The 15897-nt window shown below is 36.2% G+C and overlaps 1 protein-coding gene across 1 annotated transcript; it reads left to right on the top strand.

The window, feature by feature from the left end:
- The first annotated feature begins 1305 nt into the window (after positions 1 to 1305).
- Positions 1306 to 14894, top strand: LOC139979237 (stomatin-like protein 2, mitochondrial). Its single transcript, XM_071990006.1, has 9 exons — positions 1306 to 1460; positions 1942 to 2094; positions 2762 to 2861; positions 3947 to 4005; positions 5744 to 5876; positions 6309 to 6461; positions 7485 to 7663; positions 9384 to 9512; positions 11098 to 14894. The coding sequence occupies exons 1-9, from the start codon at positions 1428 to 1430 to the stop codon at positions 11314 to 11316; spliced, it is 1158 nt and encodes a 385-aa protein (XP_071846107.1). The 5' UTR covers positions 1306 to 1427; the 3' UTR covers positions 11317 to 14894.
- The last annotated feature ends 1003 nt before the right edge of the window (positions 14895 to 15897 follow it).

Below are 15897 nucleotides of genomic sequence, written 5' to 3' on the forward strand. Positions count from 1 at the left end.
GGTGGGGGGAGGGAGGTGTCCCTGGGTTAGAGGGTGGGCTATGTATTTGATATGTTTAACTGTTTTTCTATCCTTGTTTTTCAGATGCAGAAGAAGATGGAATAAGACGCTGGACGATGCCACCAGCAGAGGACCGGGGGGTGGGGCAGGTGTCCCTGGGTTAGAGGGTGGGCTATGTATTTGATATACTGTTTTTCTGTCCTTGTAACTGTTTTACTGTCCTTGTTCTTTCAGATGCAGAAGAAGAAAAGATTAAGATTTACACTAAGATTTACATGTTCGGACAGTCGTATACGTACTCGGGAATTTGTACTCATAATTCAAAGTGCAAGTCTGATTTGAACAATATCTTGTTTACTTTTGATAACAAGACAAATCTGAAAGTGATCTGGCGGCTTTGGACGATGAACTTTATTTGATCCAACCTCACCAAAAAGATAAAATGATAGTTATTAGCATTTAGACCTAGTAAGTATAAACGAATTTATAGCCTAATTTTGCATCAGAATACATCATTTGAAGGCGAAAAGGAACCCACAACCCGTAGGCTACATGGGAGTCGGCTAATTGAAAAGGCGCACCTGTATATCAGGTGCATCGCACGGGAATACTTAGAGGACTTTGGAACACGTCATAATAATGCCCCACCGCACCCCACGCTTCATCGGTGAACCAAGTTTTAACTTCAATTTTCGCATAAAATTCAAAATTGTGACAACACTTGAATGTCATATAATTATACAAACAATGCATTTTGGTCGATTCCGACTTGGTTTTTTTTATAGACCCACTGCAGTGACTACAATAGCTAGGCAACGTTTCGGATAATAACCCATCAAAGCGGCACCTTGCTATATAATTACAGCTGTAGGTCTACTCTGTTTTTGGCTGACCTACAGAAGCTGCAGCACATATAGTTCTTGCTCGCATTTTTAGCGACTATGAAGCGCAATGTATGTCAAAAAGAGCAATTCCACTTACATTTCTGTGGGCCAATGGGTCCAGTGGCGAAGTTCCCGAAAGCTCAAGCGACCTTCCCACAAAAAATTAAAAGTAGTTATTAGCACAACCTTTAATGACATACCTATTTATACACATAATGTTTAGCCTATGCCTCAGCTTCAATGATCCTTTTAAAAATTCTGGATCTGCCCATGCGTATGACGAGATCATGTTAAAAAACATCCAACGAGTCTACACGTAATAAGGTTACACAAATGGCGCGCAATAGAAGTCTCTCTAAAATATTTCGGGATGATGAATGTGCCGAGTTTAACGATAGCTTCAACAATAAGTTGAAAATTACGTCACTCTCACGCCTGGTGCAGAACTGGTAGTTTGCTGGCTAAAGACCCCAAAAACAATCATTGACTGATTCCAGCGACCCTTTCTTCGACCTTTGTCGTGAAACAAAGAATTCATGCTAAATGGCAGCCATCCAGAAAATGAGTCTTAGCAGGGTACCTTCTTTTTTTTTTCCATTTTAAGTAAAAAATGAATACTGGAACTTTGAAAGTAACCTAAACTACAGTCACAGTTCACACTGTAGAAAGAACCAAAATAAGTTCTCGTGAAACTAGACCATAAGCTAGGGCCTAGGGGTTGCAGAAGGGGACTTGATTTAAAACAAAGGATCGGTAAAACGAAATTCAATCTTGTAAAAAAGTTAGATGGTTACTGCGATCAAACGCGTTAAAGTAAAAACAAAATTATAACGTCACATATACTACAAAAAAACTTACAAACTGTTTCTTGTTATTGAAATATGTAGGGTAGGCCTATGTATTTACAAATTTAAACAACTCATGCAGGTCATCAGCATTAGTTGCGATGTTTCATCAATATCTCACTCTATAAACCATTTGGCATTAGTGATACTTCTTAATTACAAGTATTACAGAAAAATTACACCATTTCTCTCATTGTTTGTTTTTTTCAAAGCATTTTCTAGCTTCCTGCATGAGAAAATCTGCTGTTTGGATGCCCATTAGAACTGTGACCAATCGACCAATGAATACAGTGGTTCTCTTTGTTCCACAACAAGAGGCATGGGTTGTAGAACGAATGGGAAAATTCTACAAGGTTCTAAATCCAGTAAGTGTAGCAAACATAAATGCACACTCTTTTTTCATTTCTTTCCTATCCTTTATTATAGTTGTAACGCTCTTGCAGTTATTTGAAGCCATGTACATCCTTATGCACTGAAGTTCTCAATAAGAAAAGTAAAACAACATTGATTAATTTTGAGGACATCACCTCACCTTACAACTTGAAGACATAGATAATTTTATTATTATTATATTATTAATTGCTTCAAGAAATTTATGTTACTTAATTCTGAATGGCTATAAAAGGCTACCCTAGATACAGTATTACCTGTACAGATGTCCTCCTCTGTAGCGACAAGCAGTTGAACATTTAATGGAATGGTTATAGCTCAGAGAGAACTGAACTTGGGCTGTATAAACTGATGTGGCACTGAACTTGAATATTTGAGAACTTTCATTGTGCTGTGTATTCACTTTTAAGGGAAAATTGGCTGCTGATGTTTTGTGATGATAATTGAGCGTTTACTCTAGTAAAAAGAGCCACATCTTCTTAAATGTATCCTTTTATTGCTATGAATTATGGAAAACAGTTTTCTTCTTTTATTGCAACAGATCTGATTTGCATTAATTTAATAATATATTAAGAATATTAAATTACAAATCAGCCTTACAGTAGAACTTCATTCTAAACGTTGCATCAATTTATCTTTCAGGGCTTAAACTTTCTTATTCCAATTCTGGATTCCATCAGATACGTTCAGAGCTTGAAGGAAATTGCAATTGATATTCCAGAGCAAAGTGCTATTACAAATGGTAACTTAAGTTTCCTTCATTTTGAGATAAACTGCTAGCCTTAAAAATCCCAGTTTAAAATGGTAGTGTATTGCAATAATATTTTAAAATTGGAATAGGGTGACTTGATCATGAGAATTATGTTACCTATGCAGTTCATTGTGCCAAGGTACTTCTAAGATTGTCTATGCATGGTTGTTATAACGTTAAGTGATTGCACTCCTGGTAGCATCAGGTAGAGGAGGTGGAATATCGATCCTGCCTCAGGGCCTTGGGATTGATTGAATGTTTAAAAATTGTAGAGTTAAATCAAATTAAATTACAATGCTGGCAATGAAAATAATAAAGAGACTCTTCTCAATCAAGTACAAATCCAGATTTGGCTAAAACCTCTGTGGGGTACAAAATGGGCTAAAACATGAAAGGGACTACTATCATGGGAACAGACTGTTGATTGCTGGAAATAAACACCCCTAAAGTATTGTATATAATTATTCCAATGCCCCACACAGCCAATCAGAGTATGAAGTCAAGGAAAGTCCAAGTAAAAGTTAGCTTCGCCAACTTGTTAACCAAACGGTCTGCATTTAAAACCGAACATTCTCCTTTCATTCTCCTTGAAATCTCATTGTTTTGCAAGGGTGAATTTATGATCATGTAAGATGCAATTTCTTAACTTCTACTTATTTAATTAAGCATCACAATTAAGTGTGAATAACAGATCTGATAGAGCTTGCTTCATAATGTTAGGTAAAGTTTCTTGATGTTGAAGGTCAAAGAAGTTAAGATTATTAGATATCATTGTTGCTTATTATGTCAAAAGGCTCAAGTGGTGCTCTACACTTTGATTTGAGAACACAACAACAATACTTAGCACCTAATTGCAGCTGAAGCTGTGATTGTTTGGTCATTGTCATCTGAAGTAAGAAATAGTGAAGCAGTAAACTGCCAGTTGGAACAATTTTATCTTGAAGTATTTAGTTGTTTTAAAAACCTTATCATTCTAAATATGTTTTGGACAATTTAATGTAGTAACATAATTTAAGTATAATATGAATATCAGTTGAAGTTATTTTGTGTCTTTGTTCTCTTCTGTTTCTTCCCAGATAATGTAACATTGAGGATAGATGGGGTACTGTACTTGAGAGTTGTTGATGCTTATAAGGTATTCATGATGTCAACTGCAACAGTAGTTACAGGCTCTGTGTAGTTTGGTCAGAAAGCTGTTTTGTAGTGTGCAGCTAGTTGTTGCCATTGTTCTAATGTATACAAAATGGTTTGAAAATACACCAACAAGAACTTCACCTTTGACACAACTCAAATGAAGCTTAGCTTTCTGATCATATGAATGTCCTTATAGAACTGACACGCAGCTTCTATGGTTTATAGAGAAACAAGCAAATGTATGTCCACATGTTAATAACTATTTCTAGTGCTTGAATCAACATGCATTTGAAAGGTTAAGTTGAAAGAGTTTGTTGATCAAAGTTATTTAATATATGTACATGTCTTATGGTGCTGCAATTGGTTTGTATTCAGTGGGTCAGTGATAATTGTTGGTATTGTTTATGATTTAATAAAATTGCCTCAGATGTCTGCAGCATAGAATACTGATATTTCTTGCTGGTTGTGGCTAACTCAGTCCACCACAAATAAGATGTCTTTAGTATGTACCAAATGCATAATGAATTTTTAGTTTAGGTTTATCACGTATTATATTTTAATTCCAAACACCCATATCTCTGTAGGAATAAGAGTTCTTCATTCGTACTTGTTAAAATTCTCAAATTTTGATTGACCCATTGTCGTGACCCATTGTCGTCTGACTGTACATTAAACTACAGATAATGCACAGTATACTCACTGGTGGATGAATATCAGTTGCAAAGAAAGTATAAATGTCCTGAGAGCAGCGATCGAAGCAATCTAATCATCGAAAGACAGTTAACTTACATACCACAGTTGAATAGCCAGTGTCAGAAGTTCAGAACACCATGGATATCAACACTTACATAAGGTCTAACTGACAAAAAACAGATATATACCACAGGAGATATTAACACTTACATAACGTCTAACTGAGGAAAACAGTTACAGTATATACCACAGTGGATATCAACAATTAACGTCTAACTGATAGGCCTAGGCCTACCATCACTGTTCAGGAAAACAGTAGCAACTGTATTCAAGAAATGCACATTTCAAGGATTGGAATCTTAAATGTAATTCTCCAAAGTAATGTTTAATGACCTGGTTCACAACTTCATCTGTCTAATCAAATGTTGAAAGCCATTGTACTACAAAAGTTAGCTGTTTGTTCATGGAATTGTTCATATTTGTTTATAACTCAACAGTTACTACTGTAAGAAGCTTAGCACAGTATATACTGTACTCTACTAAGTACACATCTGTAGTACACATCCAAGACAGTTATGTCAAGACATTGTCAATGCACTATATCGCTGTACATGTCTTGGCATGAACACAACAGTTTGTGTTGCTTAAATTGTAACATTCTGAGAAGAAAACAAATGTTTATATAGTGCTTTGTATGGATTAACCAGGCTAATCAACAGTCTACTGCATCACTTGAGTTGTATGCATTATATGAGGTTGTGCATTATCCTGTGATACACGCACGCTAGACCATTGGTTAACCCTAAATTTCTCCTTTTTAAGTCCATAACCATTACTGAAGAATGTGACATTGAATTTGCTGAACCCATCATGAATTTGCTGAACCCATCATTTGCAATTCTATATGTCAAAAGTATTTCTTGTGCTAGCCCATTACAGGTCCATGTAACTGTTTATAATTTGTCATAGTTCCTTCTGTAGCTGTTTGAATAGTGTTTTATGCCTATTTGTATTGTAACTACAGTATGTCTTGCTTGTTTCCTCAGGCAAGTTATGGTGTAGAGGATCCAGAGTATGCAGTAACACAACTGGCTCAAACCACCATGAGATCTGAGATTGGTAAAATTAGTCTGGATCATGTCTTTAAGGAACGAGAGTCTCTTAATGTACAAATAGTTGGTGAGTGAGGTTTAACTGCTATGTACAGTTAGAAACTGTAAATGATCAGTTAGTGTTGGATTAACTAATTAACGTCATATAGAAGGATATCCTTCATTTCACATTGAAACAAGTTAACTTTGTTTGAGTTCAAGATGAAGCCCTGCACTCTTGCATTGAATTTTTTGATAAAGAATAGTGGAATCAAAACAATACAGCTTGATGTGATCCTTCTCAATGTTTGTGTAAAGTATGAAATAATTGAGCACTTGTCAGAAACAATCAGATGAAGACTTGAAGTTCTTTGAACGTGAATGACAATACAGTATATCAAAGCTGAGTTTGTTAATTGGGATCAGCAATGGCATAACCAATGCTATTCAACTGAATCAAGATCAGCTGTGTCTAAACAGAACTACTTGAATGAACTCTCTTTTTTTTCTGTTTCATAAGAGGTCATAAACCAAGCTGCAGTACAACCTTGGGGAATCAAGTGTCTACGTTATGAAATCAAAGACATTGAACTTCCTAATAAAGTAAGAGAAGCTATGCAGATGCAAGTCGAGGCAGAGAGGAAGAAAAGAGCAGTTGTTCTTGAATCAGAAGGTATGATGTTCTCATGTTGTCAGACTTTGAGTCTTTTATCTCTGTCATAGTAACTATATGTTTTAGTCTATTCCAATATTCTCAGAGTTGGAAAACAATATGAAAAACTTGAGTATGCTGTCATATCATTAACAGAAAAATTGACTTTAATGAAAGTGTGTGAGAACATGTGAGAACAAAAGATTATACAAACTATTGACTGTCTGAATTCATGTGCTCTAACAATTTAATTATTCATTTGTAAATTTCAGTAAGCTCCATTTCTGTCAGTCATTCAGATCTGTACTACAATATTATCATGATTATTATTATTAACCAGCATTTAGAAGGCTATTTACACCCCAAAGAGTGTTCCATAGCATGTACAACTTAGCCCTGGTCATTGGTAACTTGTCACACCTACACACTAAAGTGTGCACAATTCAGTCAATCTCTCCTGGGGCACCACAGTGCACCACAACCACGTGCCCCCGGGGAATTTCCCATGGGGTGCAGCCAAAAATCAGCGCATGCAACTATATTTACAAGTTACCTCGCAAGTTCCCATTTACACACCAGTGTAAAGAGAGCCAATGGAGATAAAGTGCCTTTCCCAAAGACAAAACGTAATGATCTGACCAGGACTCGAACCTGTAATCCTTAGATCACAAGTCCACTGCCTTAACCACTTGACCACAACGTCCCCCCTCCCCCATTTAGGTATTCTTTGAATACTTTGAATCAAGAGATGGATTTCTTTGCTCATGCACTATTTTATGATGCAGCATGTATCTTAAAGAGTTTGCCGTGCTAATTGCTGTTATGTAAAATTTACTTGAAGAGTTTGCCTCAATAATTATGCTAATTTGTAAGCGTTGAGCACAATCAAGTTACGTTCGATTTACCTTATAGAATGGTAAAAATTAAGTTTCCAAGGAGTGGCTTGCTCTCTTCTCCTAGATGAAACACCTTTCAAACTATTACTTACAGGCAAACCTTCTGGTGTAATGCAATATTGAGTGTCTTCATTTCTTCTTTCTTTAGGTCTCAGAGAATCTGCTATCAATGTAGCAGAAGGGAAAAAGAGGGCCCAAATATTGGAGTCAGAAGCTGTAAAAATGCAGCAGGTCAACATAGCTAGGGGTGATGCTAGTGCAATTCTAGCCAGAGCAACTGCCAGTGCTGATGGAATTAAGATGCTATCAAATGCACTAAGTAAACAGGTACAGCTGTCGGATAAGTATTGATGCAAAGCACCTACCCTCATTGTATTAACAGTTATTTTCAGCAATTACCAACAGAATGAGTACAGAATGCAAATTATTATCAAAACATGTGCACAGTAATGTTAAATATCCCAGTTTGGACATTTTTTTTGATTACTTTCCTTATGTAACAGATTTTTCATAACATTATCTTTTTAAAAGCTCTTGATTTTGAAACGTTTGTGATTGTGGATGTGTGGTTTTTCCCTGAAAGTATTCCAAAAGAAACTTCTCACCAAAAAGAGAATGCCCACATTGTTGCAACCTGAGTTATTTCTGAATTCCTGTTGAGTTAAGCCCATTTCAACATTAAGTTCGTAACACAATATCTCAAGATGGGAAAAACTTTGACGAATCTCATACTTGGTATGTAGATGTTCTATATAAAGTAGAAGAACCCTCAGGCTTTTGGTGGAATTCATAGGTCATTGGAGGTCACCAGAGGTGAAACTGAGAAGCCTTTAAACAATACAACTCCAGATAGGAACTAACGAATCTTATACTTTGCATGTGGATGCCCCATATTAAGTACCCAAGGGTCACCAGAGGTCAAACTGTTAAAGACCTTGTAAACATGATATCTCAAGTTAGGAATCACTGTTACTTTTGATACGTAGCATGTCAATGCATTATTGTTAATAGAATAATGCTATTGTTTTTGGCTGAAGTCAAAGGTAATCTGAGGTCAGCAGATGCCAAATGCTGAAAACCTTGTAAACATGATATTATCATGATAGGAAAAAAAAAAAAAGTATGCATACTTTGTATACTTGGCATGCGTATACATTATATTAAGTAGAACACTATTGTTATTGATGGAGGTCAAAGGTCACAAGAGGTCAAGCACTGAAAACCTTGTAAACATTTGATCCCAACAAAGGAAGCATGGATACTTTTATACTTAGCATGTGTCATATTGAGAAGGAGGTGATAGCTTTTTATGGAGGTCAAAGGTTATCTGGCACATCAAACACTGAAAACCTTGTAAACAGGATATCTTAAGATACATTAGCATGGATACTTCTCATACTTATCATGTAGATGTGCTATATTGAGTAAAAGAAATTTCTTTAGTGGAGGTCACCAGAGGTCAAATATTGAAAATGTAAACAGGATATCTCAAGTTAGAATGGTTACTTTTCATACTTGGCCTGTGGATGCATTATATTGAATAGAAGAACTCAATGTTTTTTGTGGAGTCTAAAGGTCAACTGGATCACAAGCAGTGAAACTATGAAAACCTTTTTAAGGGGAATATCTCATGGTAGAACTCATGGATACTTCTCATACATGTTATATGGATATGCCATATTGAGTACAAGAATGTTGTTGTTGGTGTAGGTCAAATGTCATTTGAAGTCTCCAGAGTTCAAAAACTCTGAAAACTTTTAAACTTGATATCTCAAAGTAGGAATCATGGATACTTCTCTTGGTATGTGGATGCATCACATTGAGTACAAGACCCCTATTGTTTTTGGTTGAGGTGTGTATTGCCACTTACAGTAAAATGACTTGTGTTTATCATGCCATAGTGGAGTTGCACATTTAAATAGTGGTTCAGGGCATATTTATTATAAGAGGTATTTCTGGTGAACAAGCAGAAGTCTAGTGCAATGAAAGTAATACTTTTCCAAGACACATTAACTTTGTATCTCCTATCCCTAATTATTTCCAACAGCATGGTGGTAATGCAGCATCATATAACATCGCAGAACAATATGTAACTGCTTTTAAGAGCCTGGCCAAGACTAATAACACCATCCTCTTACCTACCAACACTGGAGATGTAACAAGTATGGTGGCATCTGTAAGTTTGTATCAATTATGGTAGCAGTTACCCAGTTAGGGTAATTGAAATCAATCAAACATTGAGTTATGTAGATAATATACCAGGTTTCTGTTGCTTCTATTTTAATAACCACATTGAAGCAGTCTTTAGGTTACCTTAAGAAGAAACAGTTTGACAAACAAGATCCTGTCTTTGGCATACTCAACACAATCATGACAAACCCAGACAACTTTCCCTACAGAAAATGAGAAGTACCTACAAAAATGAGCTACAAGTGTGGCTTGATAGTCAATGTAACCTTAGTGTCTGTCCTACAGTTGACTAATGGATGATAATTGACTAGCAAATGATTGTGTTACAGTTAAGTGTTTATTCCATAGCACTGAAACTATATAGCTGTTGCATGTACAAATTGCATGCCTGACAACACCACTCAAATCAATTTGGATGAAATGAGATGTTCTAGTTAACATATTTGCATTCTATATGATTGTTTAGTCATTATTTTTTCCATAGCAATTCTCTTTTCTGTAAGTGTGCAAGTAATTATACTCAATTATTATAACATCTTATCATAATCACAGATACATTATCTGTGGACACTTGAAAGATGTACAATTGGCAAACTGTTCTAAGAGGATACCACCCCTATTAAAGAGTTTGTCCCTCAAAGGGGCCAGTGGTGGAAGCATTCATTGAATGAACTTCTTTGTCAGAGGATTAAAATAACTTGATATTTTTAGATCACCCATTCAAAAGGAAGAGGTGTTTTCTTACTTTAAACTGAAATAAAGTTGAGAAGAAACAGCAAAACTTTGCTAAGCCATTTATTACACATGAAATGGTTCCAATCTAGTACGTCTGCAATATTAGTACAAGAAAGTCGGTAACAACAAATGGAACAGCACAACTAATTGTGCTTACCATTGAATGTCTTGCACAAATTAAATAAATACTTAGCCCCAAAGTATATTTTCACTGTATTGCATAAATGTAACTTCATATTTTGAGAGAGAACATACTTGCCAATACAAAAATCTAAATTTAGCATCTAGGCCAGGCTTAGAAATTATCATAAACAGAAATACTTTGATGTTAATACTGAGGAAAATCTTTTATGATGGGATGTTGTACACAAGTTGAATTTAAAACAGAATACAATTTTACATTCAGTGGTGTGGCTCATAATATTTTCATCTCTTTGATTTTACATTGTGGTGCAGCTGAGATCAAAGAGATATAAGTTCAGTAAACAAAGCACTGAGCTGGTGTGACCCAAACTTAAATCTTTATATTGAGGTTAAGGCAACTTGGGGAAAGATTTCTTTGAATAAATTTACTCGTAAAGTGTGATCAGTGTCATGTTATGTTGATCAGTGTCATGTTTGTCCTATGAAAAGTAATTTAGATGGAGGTGACCGCATGTTGATTTCAATTCTAATGGGTTACCTAACAGCGATCAAATTTTTATTTTCTTAGTATTATTGCAGTGGCAGTGTCGCAATGCTCATGTAATAATAAGAAAACACAAATGGACAGGCAGCTGTTGTAATTGTTCTTCAAAACTGTACCACTATATTTGAATTGTCTGTTCTTTCAATAGGCCATGGCAGTGTATAAAAATCTAAGCATACCACCAAAGGAAGGTGAGCTACCAGTCTCAGCAGAAGAGATTAAAGAGATTGCCACAGGAGTGCAAAAAGCTGCAGACAGTGAAAACTCATCCCAGGAGTTAGCAGAACAGTTAAGTGATAATGTCAACACGCAACTGGAGAAGAGAGACAAAATGCAGTTTGGAATGCAGGAAAAAACACTTCTCTAATGATATGAAAGATGTGACGGTATCGGACAGGACTTTAACGCTAATTAGTTCATTCAAAGAGCGTGACCACCTAGCCATTGCAGATCCGTTCTCTTGTTATTATTCAGACTGGTAAGACACTGAATGGTCTCAGAAGGTTGTAACTCTTGGAGGTGGAGGAATGATTAGGTTGTCAAAATTGCTTTCTAATGCTGAGTTGTTGTACTGCATTTGGTCAGTAAATCTTAGACTAAGCAGTTTATTTATGTTATCATAATAAAAGTGTGACTTATCAGGTGTTTTAAGGGTAAAGAGACTTCAACATTTTGACATTACAGATAGACAGTTTTTAGCTCTATTAGCATAGTCAATGGAGATTTTGTTAAAGGGGTGTACAAGGCGGGGGGGCAAACTGCCCCCCCCCAAATTTCCAGAGGACAAGAAATTCGGGCAAAAGTCCTGAAAAATTCGGGCAGCCTAAGAGGAGAACAAAATATATATATAAATATGTAGTAGCTTGCATGAATCTTCTTCATATTTTTGCCCGCAAATTCCGTGGAGAGCGTTCTGTGTTATTTGTTTTGTGACATTAATATTAATATAAGCCTAATGATTTTCTTTATTTAGCATTTTCCGTGTAACACCACCATAAGTGCAGCTCATCTAGGCTACTACGCTTTTTGCACTATCGCCCAAAATTATTAACAGGGAACGCCGCTCACAATCGTGGTGACAAGCATGCATGGAGATTAGCAGTCTCTGAAGTGAAAAAACCGCAGTAAACATTTTTTTCTAACTAGTCAACTGTATATCTGGACATCCCAGACATGAGTGTATATAAGAAACATTTTCTTTTTCATGGATGGTGGGGGAGGGGGGTGGAGAGGGAGTGCCTACAAGCCTAAAAGTACAGGTTTATCATATTCTTTGTTATTTTTCATACCTTTTTGTGAGACAACTTGCAGTCTCACCCGACACAGCGACATTTTCCTGCCTACGTGTCGTTGAACAATTTATGTTTTTCTGGGGGTAGCTGAGTACTGTGTTAAAATAATAAATACGGTAACCAAATAGGAGCTTAAAAAATATACTGTCCTAGTTTTCCCCGTCAAAGTGATGTTACTATTTTTTCTGCTTCTAATTTACAACATTTTTGGGAAGGTGTAAATTTCTAAACGTGAGATTATAAATAAAGAATGTTTAGATGCAACTTTCTAGGCCTCAGAAGTGCCATTTCTGGCAATCTGAGAGGCATATTTTGCCCAAAAAATTCTTGTACGCTAAGCGCCAACCGATGGTGGCGCTCCGCTTAGATAGTATCACGGGAACTTTCGGGCACAAAAGTTTCTGCCCCCCCAAACCAAAATGATCCCGTACGCCTATGGTATCATGTATCTGTTTATAATCTAATTATCTATCTGTCTGTTTCTCTGTCTACCCTTCTATCTGCCTACTGACATATCTGTCAACATCAGTATGAAGGCCCATTTGCTCATTCCTGGTGAAAGATTGTACAAACTGTGTCTCATTTTTATATGAAAAGTAGATTGGCGGAAATTCAAGGTCAAGGCAGGTCCAGGTATATAAAAGTTATTGATAGCTTTTGGTTTCGATGATAATTGTAACCTTTGCAGTCATGCAGGCGGATCAGTGTGTGTATGTGACGCCTTGCAGTAAACACGATATCTCAAGAAGGAAACTTGGACCAATGTCATATTTGGTGTGTAGAAGTACCACATTGATTAGCAGCTTTATGTTTTTAGAGGAGGTCAAAGTTCATTTGGGGTCAAATTGTAAAAACATTGTAAACACGATATCTTGAGAAGTGAAGCTTGGACCAATCTCATATTTAGTTTGTAGTTGTGACACATTGAGTTCAAGATCCTTGTTGTTATTGATGGTCAAAGATAATTTGGAACTTAGCTTAAGGGCATCTGTAGATATGAATCAAGAAGTCTTGATATCTCCATTTGACCTAAGTGTGTCGCTAACGTAGTCGCTGCAAACATGCCTGTGTACAAAGGTGTGCAATGAAACGTACTGTTTGTCCATGCTTCATGTATTGGAATGGACAATATCATTTTGAATAATCAGTATGTCTTTGCTTCCAATGTTGAATATTTTTCTATTTTGGTAGTGATTAATCTGTATGCTGAGATCAAGAAAAGTTCCATCTTGGTCATCAGCTGCCAATGTGAATATTGTGTGTCATATCTCAATGCTTTTTGCCATACTACTTTGATTGAAGTATGTTGTTCATCCTGGCTATACACTGCAGCCTACATTGTGTCATATTCATATAAGTTTAATTATGTAGCATCATTGAAACCACACTGCAGTGTTTCTGTCTGGTTACATTTGAAGTTGTGATTATAAAGTTGTTAGGGATCTCATTCTCAATAGTGAATCCACATGCCAAGTATTAAGTTCATTCCACATGCCAAGTATTAAGTTCATTTTAGCTTGATTTTTTAGGTTATTGTGTCACTGCATCTTGACTTTATTGGCCTCAAATGAACTTTTATCTCCACAGACACAATAGGGCTGTTGTACTCATGTGTAAAATATGAAGTCATCCAAGCTTTCTTTTTGAGCTGCCATGTTTACAAGATTTCATGCTTTTACCTTCTGACCTCCAATGATCTTTAATCTCCACCAATTTCAATAGGGTTCTTATACTTAATAAGGTGCATTTACAGCAAGAGACCCATGGGCACTACGATTCCTTGCTTAAAGGAAAATACATGTGTTGTATAGGTCATCACCCAATATTATCATCACACCAACTTCAGATGATACAATAGGACACCATCTCTTATAAACATGCATAGTATCAACTTCAAATGGTCAGGTACCATATCAGTAACTCCAATAGTAAAGTAAATGCTAACAGAAAAGCCCAATGGCACTATCCAAATTAGGTACAAGGAAACATTGGCTCAAATATATTTGGGCCAAAGAAGCCTAAACAAAAATTTGGTTCCCAAAATGGACCTAAAATATTAAAGTCTCCATAACTGTTGATGCTGATGAATTTTGGAAAACAAACTTCCAAAGTAGATTCAACCTTTTTTTATTCTAAAGGCACTGACCAGGTGGTTTTAATGTGCAAAAGCTGTCGCAATCGAAAGAATTTTATTTTCTGTTATGACGCAAACGATTTACTATAAAATCACTGTTACCGTCCATTATCAGCATGTTCATTACACAAATGTACACAAAATAGTCTACACATGCGACCCGATCAAGATTTTAACGCAGTCCTCTACACGTATCGTCCATTTCTTTGAGTAAATGTCTGAAAACACCTGTTTATTCATTGCAGTTGTAGGAAATGACACAATTTTGCAAGCTACAGGTAAGATCAAAGGAAAGATACTATTCAAGAAAAGGAACCTAACAAAGGCTAGCCACGAAAGTGAAAGGCCTATCGATAGTAAACATAACAGAGATTTGATTGGCGTATGATTTGTTGGATGGGGGCTTGGGTGGGGCTTGCAAATTTTGATTGAAGTTTGAAGAATCTACAGACTTGTTAAAAAATCTGGCGAATTTTATTACAACAGATAACTAAATAAAAATAATGAATATTAATATGATAGTTGCATAAAATGGTGTCATTTTTACTGAGCTGATGCAATCCAATTTAAGGTTGTTGACTTATTGCAAGCTTCATGTATTTTGGCCCTTCCCCCAAATATTGGGCCCAATGAAAGTTTGCATCTAAATGGTCCCAAACATGTTTGGCCCAAAGAAACTGGCTCAAAATGTATTTGCCTCAAAAATTGAACCTCCAAAAATATGGGCCCCACAAATTCAGGCCCAAAGAATGTATCCAAAAATGAATTGTGGAAAGAAAATTTGGGCCCACACAGCCCAATAAGACATAGATATTTTTGAGGCCCAGATCCCCCAAAAATCAAGGCCTACATGTGCCAGCTATTAGCCAACAACTGTATACCAAGTTTGGCTACAATCCAACTTCAGGTTGCAGAGTTATTAAAATGTAAAAATATTTACATCTGACTCGCGTATCCTCATTAATAATTATATGGTCCACACCAGAAACAATAGGGCACACCTTCTCACTATAATACATCTATACAGCAAGTATGACAAATATCCATCATTCTGTTGAGTTATTGTGGACACAAGCAAGTGTCACAGACGCACACACACACCCATGCCAATGACTGCTTAGGTTCCTTAGCTTCGAGCAAGGAATGAATAAAAATATGCAGTTCATCCATCATGTAATTCTTTCAGTTATTAGTTTTACAAGACAAGGTGTCACACACACACACACAAATTCTATCACAATCGCATACGTTCTATTTGCCTTCGACAAGGAATGTGAAATATATTGGGACTTTTTTTATTCTTGCAGAAATACTATCCAACAAGAGAGATAATTCCCAAACATGTTTTTGTGACTCACAAATGCAATGCAATCCTAAAGGAACAATTCCCTGGAAAAAAGATTTATGTTAATGGTCATGGAGTGGTAAAGACAAAATGCATAAGAATTTGAGTTCTTTGCATATTATTCATACTGCAAACTGCACATATTACATAAACTACTGCATGTTTTTTAAAAACGCA

This window comes from Apostichopus japonicus, chromosome 13, assembly GCF_037975245.1.
Source record: "Apostichopus japonicus isolate 1M-3 chromosome 13, ASM3797524v1, whole genome shotgun sequence".
NCBI classification, from domain to species: Eukaryota; Metazoa; Echinodermata; class Holothuroidea; order Aspidochirotida; family Stichopodidae; genus Apostichopus; species Apostichopus japonicus.

Coding starts and splice junctions, on each gene's coding strand:
- LOC139979237 (XM_071990006.1), top strand. CDS start 1,428: ATGGCAGCCATCCAGAAAATGAGTCTTAGCAGG. Junction 1,461..1,941: donor AGAAAATGAGTCTTAGCAGG/GTACCTTCTTTT, acceptor TTTTTTTCAAAG/CATTTTCTAGCTTCCTGCAT. Junction 4,006..5,743: donor GAGTTGTTGATGCTTATAAG/GTATTCATGATG, acceptor TTGTTTCCTCAG/GCAAGTTATGGTGTAGAGGA.